General features: G+C 43.0%; 1 protein-coding gene across 1 annotated transcript; it reads left to right on the forward strand.

The window, feature by feature from the left end:
• The first annotated feature begins 5435 nt into the window (after positions 1-5435).
• KBTBD11 (kelch repeat and BTB domain containing 11) lies at positions 5436-18662 on the forward strand. The gene is made up of 2 exons (XM_063389335.1): positions 5436-5569; positions 6008-18662. The coding sequence occupies exon 2, from the start codon at positions 6083-6085 to the stop codon at positions 7847-7849; it is 1767 nt and encodes a 588-aa protein (XP_063245405.1). The 5' UTR covers positions 5436-5569; positions 6008-6082; the 3' UTR covers positions 7850-18662.
• The last annotated feature ends 204 nt before the right edge of the window (positions 18663-18866 follow it).

Here is an 18866-nt window from a genome sequence, read left to right on the forward strand (position 1 = left end):
TTTTTGGGTTTTATTGTATAGATTTCCTTGAGCCAATCCTTCACTCTCCCCATCAATTATGGTTAACTTTAACTAACCACAATATGCTATAGCAGTCTTTTTTTCCCCCTCAGTAGCATAAATATTTTGCTTTGTTTACACTTACAGTTGGTTTGCTTAGGGTTTCTTCACCAGCCTAAGAAAGCCTTCAGCATCCAGAATTTTCATGTGCCTACACTTGTGCACAGTCATCAAGTCACAGAGCAAACATACCAAGCCCTGAAGAAGTGTCAGCTCTGCATTTCTCAGGCTGACTAAGACTTGCTGTACTAGTTCTCCAGGCTACTAGCACAAGCTGTGTTGTCTCCAAAGCTATGTGGCTGTTAGGGGCTGCCTAGGCTGGGTATCACCTCTTTGCTTGGGAGCTGGTGTGCAGTGTGGAGACAGAGTAAGCCTTTGGTTGCAAAATGCTGTTCTGAGCCTCTCACTAAAGTGTTGTGGGGTTTTTTTATGTCTCTGAAATAATTTGGTACTCTGTCTTCAAAGATTTTGAAATGCTGCTTCCAATACGTAAAGACTTGAACATACATGCTTCCACTCATTCAACCACAATATGCTATATTATATATACCATGTTCCTTTGCAAACCTGTAATGCTGTAGAGGAAAGGCAGCACTTTCCCTGTGGGTACTCCCTATTTCCCAGTACACACGTTCAAGGACTGCATTCATCCTTTCAGCTGTAGTACCACAATGATATCTTTGGTACTGCTGTCAATTTAATGTAGGGTTAGCTGTGCCCAGATATATGAAGCAACCAAACTTCAGTGTATCACAGACATGACCACATGCTCTCATATCTGGAAGTGTAGCTGTGAGCCTATGTGTAGAATTAGCAGCAATTCTGCATAAAAAGTTTTGTTACATGCAGTATGGTGTTGCTATGTCATTCTTATCTCTTGACCTGTAGTGCACTAGTGATAAGGGCACCACATCAGCCCTGGAGTTTTTCCCAAAGGTATTGTAATCGGTATTGCAATCACTCATAACTAGTTTCAGACTGTTCTTTTTTTTTTTAGACTTTCTTTACTCCAAGGGATATTGGAGAGAACTTGCCCTTAATCTTTGCTAGATTTTGCTTTTGTAGGAGTGTTATTTCCTTTTTGCTGTGAGAACTCCTGAGAGACATACTCCTCCCTAACTATTTTCTGACGAGTCTAAACTGGAAGGAACTCAAAAAGATAGTTTCCTTTTTAGAGAATGTTTGTCTCTATGGATATCACTGTTAGGAAACCTTTTCTCTGGTCATGATGACTGTTTAGAACTTGTATATTTTTAGTTTAAATTTGTCAGCTATGATATCTATTTAATCAGGCTTTTGATAATATTTTTATTATGACCTATTTCCTCTCTCTCTTCCTCCCTGCCCAGACACACACAGCCTTTTCTTCCTCTGAGTTTCTGACGAGGACCTGTTGTCCACATGTTTCTTGTGTGGTCTGTACTCATAAGCTGCAAATCTTAAATATTTCTTTTTCTTCGAGTATGAAAATGTTGTAGTTATAAGATAAAACCCAATTCATACCTCTATTACATATTGTCAAAAAATTTCAGCACCTTGAGAGTTCAAAATTTGCACCGACACTTGAGTGTGAAGGCAATACTATAAAAGCCATATATCCAGCAGTCAGGGCAAGACACTAGGATTGTATCATACCTAACTTTAAAAAAGGGAAAGAAAAGCATTATCCTTCCTGCTGTTTTTCTTGAGGTGGCACATTGAAAGGCAATGGTACTTTTTTCTTACAAACAGGAGGTTAATCAAGTGGTTAAGATTTGGAATTTAAATCTGTAATAGGATCCAAGCAGTGCAGGCCCTTTCAGAGAAATGGCATCTTTATGCTCCAAATGTTTTCCCCATCTACAAAGAGAACATTTTTTTCTCCAAATTTCATAGATCTACTTACTCAGTGACCGGGAGTGTTACAGACTATTTTTATAAGTATGCAAACTACTCTACACTTGACTCTGCCTACACTTCACCCTACAGTTCTACTTTTAAGTCATTGTTTAGTTTTAAAAACAAATATAAGGGATGTTTTTTCTCTTTTGATGATCCTGTCTCATTAGATGCCTTAATCATCTCAATCAGATGACACCCCTATCCCAAGGGACTTTTCTGCTGAAGTAAAAACTTGGCAGTCCAAGTTTCTATAAAAGCATTTTTTCTGAACTAAGGTGGAGCAGAATGGCATTCTGTCATTTTTGAACTGGTAAGTCTCCTGGGGAGGACAGCCTGATTGTGTAAATAAGAGTTGCTTATGGTAGGGAAAGCTCTGCTTTTATTTACCATGAGACTGAGTCATTTGTGAACTGGAGAGAAGTAACCCAATTCCTCCCACATGCACATATTCCCTGGAGAAAGTGGGTCTTGCTAGGGGAGGTGGTTTGGATCAAAGGCTATTGGCACTGCACAAGAAAACGAGGAGAGAACAATTCAATACAAGCATTTAATTGGATTTTATCAGAAGGACTGCCAAATGAATGCAATGCCAGGAAACTTTACCTGCAGCTCTTTGCAGTTTCTCTGTCAGAAAAACTGTGCCTTCTTATCTGTGCTGTTACTTGAGCAGTGTCTCACAGCATTTGAGGTTGGGGCCACACATTCAGGACATTGTGTGTCATTGCCAAGTCTGTAAATACAGTTCATGTTTGTTGGCAGCTCCTCTGTCCATTAACATTACATCATCCCTAGACCAAACCCATGATAATGAAAACATTTTCAGACCAAGTAATTCAGCTTCTGACTTAAAAGTCCCCAGTATAAAAGGTGACCTCAGTTCATAGAGTACCATGTACTCTCAATAGCTTGCTTCCTTTTCCAGTACCTATCCTGTTTGTGAGTTTTGAAAAAATGTTAAAACCAAGTTTATTTTAAGCCAGATGAGATTGTCAGGTGGTCAGATTCTTCTGAATCATCACAGCTATCAAGTATCTTCTGCAGTTCTGTACTTTTTGAATATTCTGTGTTGCCAGAATAGCAGTACAACTCTTTGATCACTGTAGATAAGAAGAGAACAGAGAAGTAGTTGAGTATTGTATTTCCATCAGGCCCTTTCAGCATCTTCCTTTTTTATACTAAATCCATGACCTTTTAACTCAGGTCAGTCATGGAAAGGTTCCACAACTTCTCTGAATTGGTTTTTCAGCTTTGTCTTTGTGTAATTCTTGTATTTTGCTTTCAACTAGACAGAGATCGTGAGATTGCTGTCATGGTCATTGCTGTCATTGACAAAATCCTCCAAACCCTCTTTCAGCTTTTCTGAGTCGTCAGCTTCCCCATATAGTTCCTTTTTGCCTTAATTGCACTTGGTACTTTAGGTCCTTCTCATGCTCAGCATGAAATTCATCATATTCTTGGTAATTAGCTTTGGATATACCAGAGGATAATTTTCTTCAGAATTCTGCTGCTTGCCATTAGCAAGCAATGCCATCAGTCCTTCCTTCTCCTTGTGATTCCTCAGGGGAATTATAGTGGGTTAACACAGGTGTTTGTTACAAGCTTCTTTCTCAATAACATTTCAAATGTATCAAATCAAACTTCTAAACCAAGCAGATATTTGAATATGGGGAAATGTATAATTACTGTGCTTGAGGAGGATCTCACCCTTTCTTTTTTTTTTCCATTAGCTGAAAAAGTTTAAAAGATAAGTTTTTCGGGTTATTGTTTGAACTACTTTGAATATTCTAAATGTTCTAGATTTTCCAATGAAGTGAGTTAGATTTTCCTTTGGGACATAATGCAAGAAATACATTTCACCATAGAGAGATATTGGTATTAGAGTTCCTGGTTTTGACTTACCACATTTAATCACCCATACTTGTAATTTTTAGTAGCATTCTTGTTCATTCTTCCTTTATAGTTTCACTTACAAAATCAGCTGTAGACAAAGAGATTGAAACTATCCAAAGCTACTCAATCTTTCCTGGTGGGGTGGGGGGGGTGTATATAAGTGGAAGTTAGGAGAAGTGGTGTCGGAAGTGAGGTGTGTCAGAAATGGCTAGAATATTTTCACTTACAGTAGTTGCTCTGTGCTCTGTTAAGACTCAATGAAAAGCACAATCACATCAACAGGGATGCTGCCCAGTTTATTAATGTGTCAGTACATCTTCCAGAGACAGACTGAGTATGCACTCAGATCACTGCATTTCTTCTTGTCTAGTTAAAACCACAGAAAAGTCAGGAAAGCTTGACCTACAGAGCTTGGGTTTGGACAGCAGGAAGCCTGCCACTAAAGCTAGCCAAAGTTCATACAGTCATAGAAAGGTGCTAAGTGCCAGATTTTTAAACACTCAGATGAGGAATACAAAGTTGGTGAAATCCACTCATTCTAGTAAGTTTTAAAATGCTATTGTTACGGTCTGAAAGTCTCCAATGCCCAGAAATCAAACCTTAGCATTGATTCAGCCTAACTGAATGTGATCAAATGTAGTAGAAAGTCCTTTACTGGGCAAGTGCACAAAATAAAAAGCCATGAGGGAAGACTGATACTGTCATTTAAGTCAAGTTTGCATTGCAAGTATGGGCTTGTAGATTTCCAGTCTGTGTCAGCGGTTTCCAGACAATGTCACTTACCAATTATGCTTTCAGTAAAAAAAAATACTAAAAAGTTAGATCTCCCTAATGTTAATTTAACAGCGTAAATGAGTCATGTCTGCTGAGAGGAAGCCACAATGCATATTTTACATAGAAATTAGTGTTCCTTGAGGACTGTGAAAAAACTGACAAAGGGGGATTTTAATGGAAATTAATAAGCGCCTTAAAAATAGAATCAGGACTGCAGATACTTATTAAACTATATTAAGTACATTTACACAATTTTTATGCGTCATTCTTCAAAACTTAAACCATGTTTTGATGCTTGGTTCCAAGTCTGGAAAATTCATAAACAAACATGAAGCAAAGAAATGGCACTTCATTAAATTGTGAAAACTATATTTGTGAAATGAAGGTACAACTGAGTGGTGATTGTGCTGACAGGGACTAACCTACTTACAGCTACGCCCTCCCTGTATCCTGCCTTTTCCCACAAGAGACTTCATATTCTAATTATCTATTGTGGTTTTTTCCTTGCTTCTACTTTTTATTAACAGAAGCTGTAAATTTTGAGTAAAGACATGAATCAATCTTTATGAAGTCTGATTAACACCCTGCTAATGCTTTACAGCTCCATATGCTGCTACACAAATGTGAGATTGCTCTTGTCCCAAGTACAGAAAAAAATACCTTCATGTGTTTCATAAACACTTAGGATTATTAGCATACTTATGGTATCTTTAAGATACTCTAGGTATATTACTGAAGGAGACCGAACTTTAATGCTCCCAAACTTTTGACTAAACAGAGAATATATCGGTTTTAAAAATAATAATCTTTTTACACTTCGTTTTATACAGGGGGAATGCATATGAGGAGCAGTATATGAAGAAAGCTTCCCGAAGGTCATGCAAAGGCAAACGTGGCTAGTGGGGAATCGCCTTCCAGAATAGGCTGCAGCCTCAGCCTTCTTCCACTGAAGTAGTTGCACAAGGTGAATACATTATGATTGTACTCCCAAGTATCTGCCGGTAAAGGAGATTTTCGCTCATCGCCCAGCGCAGTGTAGGGACCAGTTGTCATGGAAAGCATTGCAGTGCCTGCAGACTGCTTAACATTTCTGCAGAGCAAAGGGAAACCCGGGATTGCTTGTCAGGCTGTTGGGGCGCTCATGGGGGCGATGCCCTGTCCCACCGAAACAGCGCAGGATTTCGGTGCTGAGCTAGCGCAGTGAGCCGCGGGGGCGGCCCAGCCGCAGGGTGGATCCCCCGGGAAAAGGAGAAGCGGCCGTGTAGCCCCGGAAACCAGGGACGGCCCCGCCTGCGAGAGCGGCGGCCCCGACACTGATCGGAGGGGCGAGGGGGGGAAGCGGGCGCGGGGGAGCCGGGGGGGGGAAGGCGCGGATGCTGAGCGCTGTCGCTCTGTCCCGCAGGTGATGGCCGCGCCGCGGCGGCCGGCAGCGCTCCGCACGGACCCGGCGCGGCGCCGGCAAAGGTAGCGCGGCTCCATGGAGGGCAGCGGCGCGGCCGCGGAGGAGGAGGAGAGCGGGGCCGCGAACGGCGCTCCCCCGCCGCCGCCCACGCCGGCCGCCCCCTGCGGCTTCAGCTCCTCCCTCTGCTTCAGCGCCGCCGCCGCCGAGCCGCAGCCGCCTGCGGCCGGCGGCCGGGTGGTGCAGAGCCAGTGGGAGATCAACAACGCCGCCTGCCAGCCGGAGGAGGGGGATGAGGAGGTGGTCGGGCCGCGGGACCGGCCGCCGGAGGAGCCCGACCTGGTGATCGAGGTGTCGGGCCGCCGCATTCGGGCGCACAAGTCGGTGCTGGCGGCCAAGAGTGACTATTTTCGTGCCCGCGCCTCGCGGGACGTCCTGCGGGTGAAGGGGGTGAGCTACGGGGCGCTGCGGCTGCTCATCGACTACGTGTACACGGCCCGCATGGGCGAGGTGCGGCACGACAACCTGGCCGAGGTGGTGAGCGGCGCCCGCGTCCTCCAGATGCCCTGTGCCCTGCACTGTGCCGCCGAGGCCATGCGCGCCCAGCTCTGCCTCGGCAACTGCTACCAGCTCCTCTGCCTGGCCAAGAAGCAGCGTCTGGCGGAGCTGCGGGAGGCTGCCTATCGTTTCATGAGCGACCACTACCTGGAGGTGCTGCGGGAGCCCAGCGTTTACGGCCGCCTCAGTGGCGCCGAGCGGGACCTCATCCTGCAGCAGCGCATGGATGCCGGCCGGCCCTGCCTGCTGGTGGCCGAGGTCAGCGACGCCTTCGAGCGGCCGGGTGGTGGCAGCCGGCCACAGAGCCGCGAGAGCAGTCGGCCGCAGAGTCCCTCCTCCGTGGTGTCGCTGGAGGAGAGCGGCTCCCTCATTCACTGCTACCACGAGGCCAGCGGCGAGTGGAGGGTGCTGACACGCCTGCCCGAGGAGGCCAATGCCAAAGGCTGCGCCATGTGTGTCCTCCACAACTACCTCTTCCTGGCAGGGGGCATTGTGACGGGGCCGGTGGGCAGCGAACCCAGGGCCCGCCTTTCCGACAAGGTCTTCTGCTACAACCCCCTGACCGACACCTGGAGCCAAGTGCGGCCGCTGGCTCAGCCCCGCTCGCAGCTCAAGCTGCTGGCCCTGGATGGTTACCTCTATGCCGTGGGGGGCGAGTGCCTCTTCACTGTGGAAAGGTACGACCCGCGGGCCGACCGCTGGAGCCCTGTGGCACCCCTGCCCAAGGGTGCCTTTGCTGTGGCTCACGAGGCCACCACTTGCAACGGGGAGATCTACGTGTCAGGAGGCTCCCTCTTCTACCGCCTGCTCAAATACGACCCCAAGCGTGACGAGTGGCAGGAGTGCCCTTACAACAGCAGCCGCCGGCGCTCTGCCGACATGGTGGCCTTCAAGAGCTTCATCTACCGCTTTGATGTGAGCAGTGGCCGTGGCGGGGAGCAGGGCCCGGGCGGCGGCACCAGCGGGGCTGTTGAAGTGTTCCGGTACAACACGGTGGCCAAGTGCTGGAGCCAGTGCGCCAGCCTGCGGCCCAGCGGCGGCCCCGTCCAGCCCTTCCGCTGTGCCCCGCTGGGGAACACCATCTACTGCGTCAACCGGACCGGCACGCTTCGCTTCAGCCTAGCCCAGGACGGTGAGGTGGAAGCAGATGGTGGGCTCAAGGGCACCTTTGATGGGGAGCTTCTTAAAGCTCCCTTGGACGCCAAGGGTGTCCTCCTACCCTTCGTGCTTACCCTGCCTGAGAGGCTGGACAAAACAGGGGACCAGGAGGGCTCCCTCCCTCTGTAAGGCAGCCTGGCTCTGGCTTCCTGAGAGGGGAGTTGGGTTGCAGATCCACAAACTCCCATCTGCAGAGGGGACCCTCTGTGTTGTGTCTGCAGAGAAAAGGGTCTTCCCCTTTCCTCCTCTCTGTTCTCAAGATGCTGAGCTGATTTTAACTCGTTTGTAACTCTTCTCATGTTTGCTGTGCTTTGTATGAAAAGCCAAGCACACAAAAGTGAAAGCTGCTATAAAGGATAATCTCTGGATTATGCTTGTGCCAATCTCCAATCTGAGAAAAACATTTTTACACCTGGATTTCTAAAATATTCTCGAAAACAGTGTCATAATGGGACGTTAGTGTTGGTTGTGTGTTTACAGATAGTTGCAATCTGGGCTGGAGCCTTTTCTGTCATTTGTGTTTTTTTCCCTCTGGGGTGATACTGAGGCGTAAACATTGCTGGCAACATAGTTTAGCTGCATTTGTTTTCATGTTAAACCAACTATTTCCTGTGTTTAAAAAGTATAGGAAGAACATCTCCATCACAGCCTTTCATTTCTGGTGCAATAGATGGTTTAAGGAAGCTGTGGCACTGTAGTAGTCCCAGGAATTTCAACTACACGTGATTTAACAGATACCAAACTTAACGTTTTAAGTAACACAAATGTGTGCCACATGTTTTTCTTGGAATGCAAAGAAAAAAAAAGGTCAAGTTGCCTTTTTAAAATGTGGCATTTTATGGTAGATACAAAATGTTGATATGTTCTTTATTTGAAAAGGGCAATGGTTTCTGTATGAAAAGATAGTTTCATTACTTTTTTGATTGGAGATTTTAAATTAAAAATAAACTGAAGCTGTTCAGACTGCAACCAGTTGACATGACCATATATGCCACTAGAGCTGGGGAAGATCTTTGTATTTCATATGCTCTTTAATTGACTGCAGTTCAAGAAAGGTTAACCTAAACCAACCTGTGGCAAAAGGCCTTTCCCACTTATTTCAAGACCATCAAAAGGGGACACAGAAAATAGGAATGTGCTACACATGTTGATTATATTGTGCACTAGCATGATGTTACTTCCCTGTCTTTTGATTGAGAGACTGCTTTATTTATTTTGAATTAATGATTGCTGTAATCAATAAGTCCTTGTTAATTGCAGTACGTGCTCATGGCGTACGCTGTCGTTGTGATTCTAAACGCCCAAGAGTGCTGTTAGTGGGGCAGCATCCAAATGAGGCAAAACCATACAAAACTTCCTCCTGCCTGTGGAAAGTTGGAGCGCGCTTTTTTGTTGGAGCACAATGTTTGTCATGTTACTCAGAACTGGAAAATGTAAAATGTCTGCGCAGACAGACTATATTGAAAAGGGCACATACATTTATTTTATACATTTTATATTTAAAAAAAAATCAATAGGCAAGGCAAATGTTTTAGCTTTATGGTAAATCACTGAGAAACCTTTTCTGAACAAAGAACCTGTGTTTTTGCCAGTACATTGCTGCATATTCAGCATGGAACTCGCATGGACTGTGGAAAAGAATTGTTTATACTCAAAGCTCTGATATAGATTCACATTTTAGAAAGACGTAGGGACCTTGCATCAAAAAAAGGAGATCTTTTTATGTTTTATTAAGATGTTTTTGTTAAACAGTACTTTAGCATTCTTAAACATAATTGCTAGTTCCAAAGGAAGGCAGCAGGCTCTGTCCTACAAGACACCATCTGTACAAAGGAGAATAGTGAACTTCATAGATACTTCTTTTCTTCACTTTAATGTTTGGGGTTTTTTTCTCTTCTCGTTGTTGCGTAGGGTTTTAGTGCAGCTGATTTGGTTTGTCATTCTATTGAAAACAGTGGTCCAGTCCTAGAAATTCTTAGCCAAGTGAGGCTGTTGCCTAGTGAGCTAATTAAAGCATCAGCCAGGCAGGAGCTGTAAGCCTGTGCAGTGTGACATTTATCTTAGCCTCAGCACAGGCTGGTGCAGTGGAATTTAAGATCCTTCACAGAATATTTGATTGAATTCTCAGATGAGAATCTTTGGAAATATTGACTCTAAATTAAATTACAGCACTGTAGCTTGAGCAGGAAAGAAGAATTACATGTTTGCTTTCAGCATAATTTTTATGTTAGTTGTAGAAAGTATTTCAAGGTGTGTAGTGCAATGCTTAGGTGCATACTTAAACTAGAGATGTAAGTGCTGGGCCAGATTTTGAAATACTAACATCACCAGGAACACACACAAGGAAACATCAGTTTTAGCTTGCAATACTGCTCAATTTCATAGTTCAAAGGCTTACATAGTATAGCTCTTACACTACAGCATAGTGAGGTATCAGGACAGGTTTTGCATTCCTATTAATTAAGCACTTCCATTCTGCTAATGCATGAAAATGCTTCTAAATGAGTTTAGAGAAGTTTCCATGTTTTTAGATGTGACAGTAATCCACAAACTTTTGGGATAGAATGAACCATATCCTTTCTCCCAGTATTTATTGCTGCACACTATGGAAAAGTACATTTGGAAGTAAGTTCTACAGTAGTAAGTGTTCAGCAAACCTATAGTGGTTTGTGTTTTTGCTAGCTCCTATTTTTAAAAGAAGTTGAATGAAGGGCTTACCTGCTTTCAGTGTTTACACAATGTCAGTGGGGAGAGTCTGGGCTTCATTAGTAGCTGTCTATCAAACCTGTTTCCTTTGTACACTGCATAGTCACAGGCTGTGATTAACAACAGAGGCATGTTTCTAGCCAGATTTCCTACTCTGTGGCCTCTGTTTCCTCCCTGGTAGGCCTGAGGCAGGTTTGCTGAGAATTGTTTTTTCCCCCAATTATGTCTTCACAAAGAAATGCCCCCTACCAAACTTGGGTACTGAAACCAGAATTTAGATAGTCTTCAGGCATTTAAAGACTGAAATTGTCATTCCAGAACCCTACAGTTTTACTTAAATCTAGTAACAACTGTCTCTTTGACATGTGGAGCTGCTGAGCAGTTTCCCTCCACCCATTTGGAACTGCTCAGAGCAGTTCCACATCTACCTACCAAGTGGGAAATCCAGAAACCACTGATGTAATAGGGTTTAATTTAGGTGCAAACCAAAGGGCCAGGCCACCCTCAAGTTTTGTTTGCATATGTTTTGCTTTTAAAACAACAATTTTGTCTAGAGTAGCCTGAAGTCTACCATATTTGCATAGGAACACGGAGATCTGTGTGTGCTTTCGTAGCCTGCAAGCATTCAGTCCACGTCTCCCTGGTTGTCAGTGGACTAAAGGAACTCTTGGAGCTAGTCCGTGATCTCTACATATTTATGCATTTTGCATTGTGTGTTAATCTCACAAATCATCGAGGTAGTCATCCTTACTGAGTGATCTGATACCAGCTGGAGAGACACAGTCTGCCCTGCTGTCTCTCTTCCCCCTGAATCTTACAGCCCTCGTGTTTTAATGAGACACGTGGGAGATAGTTGCCCTAATTTTTCAGGGAGTAATTTTTCCTCCTAGACTACTCCTGTTTTCAGGGTCATCTGCTAGAGAATTTAGACTTGAATTCCCCTAAGCTGAGACTCAACTGGGGCCTTGCCCTCGTGTGTGTGTGTATGTGCACACCCCTGTGTTCTCACATCTCCACAGCTGTTCAGAAGTACATTGGGACCACCTCCTGTCACTCTTTCTCAGGGTGAGCTTCATGCAAATCCTCCAAAAGCACACAGAGACTCCTGTACATTGAGTTCTGAGCAAATTCCAGGCCCCACCTCCTGGATGGGCAATTCAGCACAGATTTAGTACAAGCTGCTACAATTGGGCAGGTTTTCTTTGGAAAGCTTTTGCAGACAGGCTCTGTGTTTTGGGTTACCAGGCTGCAGTGAGCTGCTCCGTGCACTGTACTGGGAGACCAAACAGGTAATTTGGATTCTTCTCAGGGGTGCCACCTTAGTAAAGAGGCATTGCAGTACCCAACAATGAAATGCCTAAAGCCTTAATTGAATCCAGAACTAAATCCCAATTTCAATAAAGAAATGCTATTAACAGATGAAACTTCACTGTTTCTATCTATTAATTGGTTCTGTAAAATAGAAATCTTAATTGCAGCAAAAGCATGTGTACAAATTCTGTTTACACTTGAAACTAAGTCAAAAAAAAATTGGCAAAAGAATAACCCTGTTTGATCAAAACTTGCACTGTTAAGCAACATGGGGAGGATGTTAGACATACCCTAGTAATGACTGAAATTGTGCAGTCGATGATGTAAATTCTGTCACAGAAAGATTCTTTGTAAATAAATACCTGGTAAAATTTAAAGTGATAAAAGAATAAATTACTCACATGAAAGCTGTACCTCTCTTGTGCTGTTTGATTGGCTCTCAGAGTGCTGTATCCCAATTACCACTACTCATGAGTGGCTATTGCTTTTCCTAATTTACATGGTGTATTCCATTGACTGCTCCATAGATGTGTTAACCTTCATTATCACAAAGCTTAACAGTGATGCTGGTGCTTTGTGTCTGGACCGATATGTTGTGTTTTCTTCCTGGAATGAATCCAGATCTAGACAGAATCCTATCTTTGGGGGATTTTTGCTTTTTCCCAGTAGCATTGCTCCTGAGAAACTTAAGAAAACACAAGAAGGGGAAATGGTAGTACTGTTGAGCAGTCATAGTAAAAAGCATTTTATAAATTTCTCTTTTTCTGCTGTTATTTTGCACACCAGATTGGTGCTGGTTTAACAGCACAGCTCTGTTTGGCTATTACCAGTAGTATGAATCTGAGTACTGTTGTAGCAAAGTATGTTTTTAACTATTTGCTGCCTCAGCTCCTCCTCTGAGGTAATGTAGTGCAAATTTGTAATACATTTACTAGGTTACTGAAGCTATTCTGACTTCATATTACTGCTACCAAAAGCAGAGATTGGCACACAAGCTCAGTAAAATTGTGCACTTCAATCAGAATATGTAATCACATACTTTTCATTTGTTTTGGCCCGCTGGATGCTGAGAGCTGCTGGACTGAACCCACTGATATTAGGAATCAGCAGGAGTGCTGGTTTTGGCTGGGGTCGAGTTAATTTTCTTCACAGTAGCTGGTATGGGGCTGTGTTTTGGATTTGTGCTGAAAACAGAGTTGATAATAGAGATGTTTTCATTGTTGTTGAGCAGTGCTAACATAGAGCTAAAGCCTTTTCTGTTCACCCCACCAGGAGGCTGGTGGTGTCCCCTCTAAAGCACAAGGGCTTTGGAGGGGACACATCTGGGACAGCTGACCCATCTGACCACAGGGATATTGCAGACCATTTGTTGTCATGCTCAGCATATAAAGGGAGGGAAGATGAAGAAGGATGGGAGGACATTTGGAGTGATGGTGTTTGTCTTCCTAAGTCTTCTCTATGTGTGTTGGAGCCCTGCTTTCTTGGGGTGGCTGAACACCTGCATGCCCATGGGAAGCAGCAGATGAATTCCTTGTCCTGCTTTGCTTGCAGGTGCAGCTTTTGGATTGGTTATTAAGCTGTCTTTATTTCAACCCATGAGTTTGCTCACTTTCCCCCTTCTGGTTGTCGCCCCCAAATCACTGGGAGGAGTGAGTGAGTGGCTGTGTGGGGCTGAGCCACTGGCTGGGGCTAAACTGCAACAGCAGGCTATTTTGGAGACTATCTTTCATGAATTACTCAAAGAAATGGGAGTGAGGAGTAGGAGGGAAGAGTTGAATTCAGAGTCAAAAGTACCGACTGTATATCCAGTTGAAACAAATAGCAGGGAAGGGAAACCACAGTTAGTTCTTGAGACAGTGATGACCATAGGGCCAGTTTTTTTTCAAATATTTCTTAAACAGGCTAGGTTTTTACCATTTATATTGCTAGTGTTACCATTTTGCACCTGCAATGCTTCTTAAACTACCACAATGTTTAATAAGCTACCTTTTGCAGGAGTCTCTTGCTTTGCTTTTAAGGCTTAGTGGATAAACCCTGGACAAATTTGTGAAATCATGAAATAACAATGTCAATGCTGCCACTTAATGCAAATTCTTTAGACACTGTTCACAGTTCAGGTGAATTGTATGTGTAACTGATGTATTAATAGTTTCATTTTTGAAGCATTTATAGGTAAAGCTTTTTATGTACTCCCGGTTTATGTTGTAATGAAATAAATACTTTTAAAAAAGTTTATGCTCCTTGTTAGGGATTTCTGGGTAATTGTTTTTTCTTTGTTATCTATCCAATCACTAAATGGTATTATATTTTTTTCTTACAAAGCAAAGACAAAATTATACAAATTATCACACAGGTAAACATTTAGGAAATGTTTCTAAGACTAAGCAAAAAAAAGAATATTTTCATTTCACAGTGCCTGGGTGTTTGGAACTTGAAATATTCTGCACTGAAAACATTTTCCTAAGTGCAGATTAGCATATACTCCAGTTAACTTTTATTTCTTTTTTGCGGTCAGTATGTTAAAGTGCATTATTCATTTGTTGAAGTTACATGTAGGTTTTTCCAGAATACTCTCCTGTGTTATGTCATGCATGTCAGATTTTTGGCTGGAGTAGATTTACAGCAGCCTAAGTAAAAACAGAATCAAACACATTTTAAATTCCCTACTTTGTCTCCTACTTATTTTCTCATCAGATATTTTGCTTGACATGAAGTCATATGACCTGTTTGGAAACTCCAGTATTCATAGACTACGTGGGGTTGGACTAGCTGTAATTTCTGTTATTTCCTTATCTGTTGAAACATGCAAGCTTTCTTACATTTTCTTAAGTAGGGCTAAATTCTGCTGCTGATTAAACCAGGGTAAATCTGGAATAGCTCAACCAAACATCTTAGATTACCAGATTTTTTTTTTCATTCAGCCTCAGAGTTTGAGTCTGTCATAAAATCACTGTAGACCTCCTTTGGAAAACAAAAAGAAAAGTTCTGACTAAGACTCAAGCAATCAGTCACTTGAATGTGTTTTGGTGTTTTTTTCTTCATTAGAATATAAATTTTGAACTCTGGTTTTTCTCTGTGTTGTGAACTACACATTGGGAAGTTTTGTGTCAAAGAAGTTTTATCTCAAGTATGTAGTCCTGCTTGATTCACTGAACATTTTGCACCTACATCTCTCAGGATGCTTAAGCCCCAGGCTCAAGCTTCAGGTGTAGTCTGGTAAGTTACGTTGCTAGGTCCAGTAACCTGTGCCATGATTAATTTTTCAGTTCTGAAATACTAAACCAAACAATTGTAGGACAAAGGATTTGGATTTCAAAGATCTCTCAACTTGGGCACACAAAATCCCCTGTTGTTACCTGTTTCCTGGTATAATGCATCACTTGTGTCCATGGATTTAAAATTCACAGTTAGTTTTCATATAAAAACATCTGCAGGCAGATGGTGTTGACCTGTATTCCCCTGAAGGCAGAGAAGTCTTGCTGCAAGACAAATCTTCAGTTGCTAGACTGTGCAAACAAGGAACTGTGAACTCTCATGTCATAGTCAGTAATTATCAAGTGAACAACAATGTCGTCAAACATGAGTTTACAGCCTTCGAACAGATGTACCTATCATGGGTGGGGACAAAGGAAACTTGAATCAGTAGCTATTAGTGCTGGGACTATGCCTAGGAAAAAACCCCATTCCTGTTTCAGGATTGCATTGTCTAGGCAGCTGTCAAGAGAAGAAAGAAGTCCTAGGCTGAATAACAGCATGTGGCTAAAAGTAGGTCGGGAAGCAGTAAGTGTGGCAGTACCTGCAGGCGTCTTAAAATGAGTGTGAAGAGGATCTGTGTCTTGTAAACCCCAACTAGAACAGCTGCTGGTGAGCAAGCTCAGGCAGAGGGAGGGGAGCACCCCTGTGCTGGCAGCCTGTGCCACCCCTGTGGCACCTGCGTGGCAGGTCACTGGCACTGAGCAGTGACAAGAAGGAGCTGAGTGAGCATCCTCTGAATGACAGCTGTCCTGATGCAGAGTCCTTGGGAAGGAGAGAGAAAACAATACACTCCTGGCTGTCATGTGCCATGCCCTTCGTTGCTGTGCTCTCTCCCTGTGCTGGCAGTGCCTGTTCTCAAATTCCCTGCTGAGAAGCTTATACTTGGAAAGTCTTGAAGGTGATGACTTTTTATTCTCCTTCTTTTTCTGATTTCTATTTTTGCCTGTTTATTTCATTTGTCTTTTTTTTTCTTATGCAGTCTTCTCTTTTTGTACCTCTCTCATTGTCTTTTTTCTTTCCCCTTTAGAGGTTGTATGTATTTGTCTCTCTACTCAAACATTTGAATAGGTAACACAGGGAGTCTGTGAATTTGGAAAATTACCTTTTAGAAGTCATTGAAACTCATTTCCTCAGGAGGCAAACTTTCCTTCCATAGCCTGATAATTTTTTCCCTTAATACAGCCCTAAATTTTTAGGTGAAGTGTGGAAGACTTGATCTATCTGCTTTTTGGCAAAATGGAACGATGAGCTGCTCACTTCCTAAGGAAATAAAGAAAGTTGTGAGCAATTAAATTATTCATAATGCAGACTTAAGGCAAGAATTTGGCACCTTTTGTTAAGCTTACCTGAGCTTTTAGTCACCGCAGAACTGCAGCTACAGGAAAAAGTAACTGCAGGATTGAATTATCAATCAGCTAGGAGGTCTTTAAGGAATAAAGTAAGAGCACACACTGTGGCAGAATAAAGTTCATTCCCATATCATTTAGAAACCATTATCTCAGTGAGCAGAGACTAATTTACTGACAACTTGTTAGTGCATTACAGATGAAGGTGGTTCTTTTTTTTCCTGTGTCATCATGATCCCCATCTCCATGTCTCACCCCATTCTGGTCCCTGACCTGCTGATCTGCAGTTCTTTGCACATGTGAAAAATAATTTCAGGATTTGACAGCTGAAAATTTGTAGGAATTTTTACCTGTTCTGCACAGGTAGATGGGTCTGTCATCTGCAATGATGGATCATTTGTCTCTCCCATATTTTTCTAAATAAAGAAAAACATAGAATCTCTATTAGAATTAGAGAAATAAAAGCTGATATTAAAAATAACTTTAGGGAATACAAATAAGGAAAATAAAGTTTTTCCATCATTGCCAGTCTCTTTTAGATCATAATGAAATCCTAGACAGGCAGAGAGTCTTCTTAAAAATACATTTTAAACTATTAGGAAAATGCAAAATCACACAGGTCCATGACAGAGTTTCTGGATTGGGAGCAGCATGGTGCAGGAACTTCCATGGATTAATTAAGAGAAGATGACCCTCTTTATGTTCTTACTGAAGTTCTCTGCTCCTGTGTATCTACTGAAAGCAAATTCTGATTCTTACTGTGTGTTTCAGTAATATGCCTTGGAGGTGCAGGTATTCTATAATCCTATTCCAGAGCAAATGGAATACTTACTGAAAGAAAAACTGAAAGAAGTTTCATCATTAATCATTCCCTTCCTTCATATCTCCTTCTTAAGTGCTTCTTCAATGAATCCAGTGTTATTTAATTGCAGATTCTGTCTGTGTCCAAGTCTGGTTTGCCTTGACAGAGTTGGAGTGTAAAGGTGTGATGGTAGTGCATGTGGAATGTTGGACAAGCCTGGTCCATAAAAAGCCATGGCTGTTTCTCAGCTGGCTGACACACAAATGGGAAGGAGCCCAGCCTGGCATTTAACTCATCAATGACTGCTGTCATTGCTACATCAGACTTTCTGACCAGTTGTACACTGTTGTTGGTGTACAGGTGTGTGTCAGACACTATACACCAATCACTACAGATGTAGTGTAACACGTTCTTATCCCAGTCTAGCTAGGGGCATTGTGCCTCCAGGCAAGAAGAGGAAGTCTTTGCTCACCTCGTACTCTTTGTTCTGGCTCCCACTGCTTTCCTGACCAGACTGCCTGGCTCAGTGCCTGCAGAGAGGAGCAAAGCTGTATATTCCCTCTCCCTAAAACAAGAAAGGCACAGCAGTTCAGCTGTTACGTCTTTGTAGGTCTCCGGGGAGAGCACACTTCCAGACTTCCTCTTACTCAAATTACAAGGTTGCCCTTCATTCCCAAGAGCTAAGAAAAATGCTTAGCTTACATGTGGTAAGAATGAACTTGTAAAAGTTATTTTTGAAGGGGCAGTGAAAAAAACAGTATTTGCAGTGCCTGCCCTAGATGTTGCTACTGTATTTGAAACAGCTGGAGTGTAGGACCCCTCATCAGACCCTGGGCTTCCTCATGCACAGTTTAAATGTGAAGGAATTCAGGCAATAGGTTCACTTTGAACTTTCCCTGCTCTCTGGGGGCACTAAAAAAGTCAAAAGAGCCATTTGAGTGACTGCAGCAGTTCCTCTTCCACAGTGCTGCACAGGGACTCTGCACTGCTGTGCCATGGCAGATGGCAGCAGCGGGGAGAAAACATGGGAGCAATAAGGAGCTTGAGTGAAGCATTTTTAGTGGGAAGAAATCACAGGTGCAGATTACCTGGGAGACAGTTCCCTGTTAATGTTTTTTTGACTCTTACATATGCTTGCACATAGTTTATAAAAGAAGATAATTCTGTGGGCAGTGAATGATTAATTCCTGCTGCTCTTGCGTTAGGAAGTAGAGGCTTCAAGAAGACCTCGTTTTGTTTCTGGTTCTGCCATAAAATTCCATTTATTACTGGGCAAAAGCTGTTAAAGCTTCAGTTCTCTCCAAACAGAAAAGTGGGGTTCAGAAGGGAGAGAAAGGTGATTCAACCCATTAGGTATTGAAAATAAGTTCGAGGGTTTTTTTCATCAGTAAAGGACTTCAGGAATATTGGTTAATACTGTGGAGTGCATTTTATTGTTCAACATTTTACTGTATTTGCTCCATGTGAACAGAGTATTTTCTTCCTGTAAAGCTGACCAGAATAAAAAAGGAGTGAAACTGTTCCTACTTATGCCCTCGTTTGTGGCCTTTTACCCCATAATTCCTGGGCTCTGGAAAGGCAGTGGAAAGAAAGTGCAGAAATGCCTGCCTTTCTGCAGATGCACAAATGTCTGCAGTGGAGAAACCAGTTGAGTAAAACCACTTCTGCTGTGCCTATTCCTCCACCCTCGTCTCTGGCTCCTGTATTTTACATCAGGAAGGATGTG

This window comes from Prinia subflava, chromosome 2 (assembly GCF_021018805.1).
Source record: "Prinia subflava isolate CZ2003 ecotype Zambia chromosome 2, Cam_Psub_1.2, whole genome shotgun sequence".
NCBI lineage: Eukaryota > Metazoa > Chordata > Aves > Passeriformes > Cisticolidae > Prinia > Prinia subflava.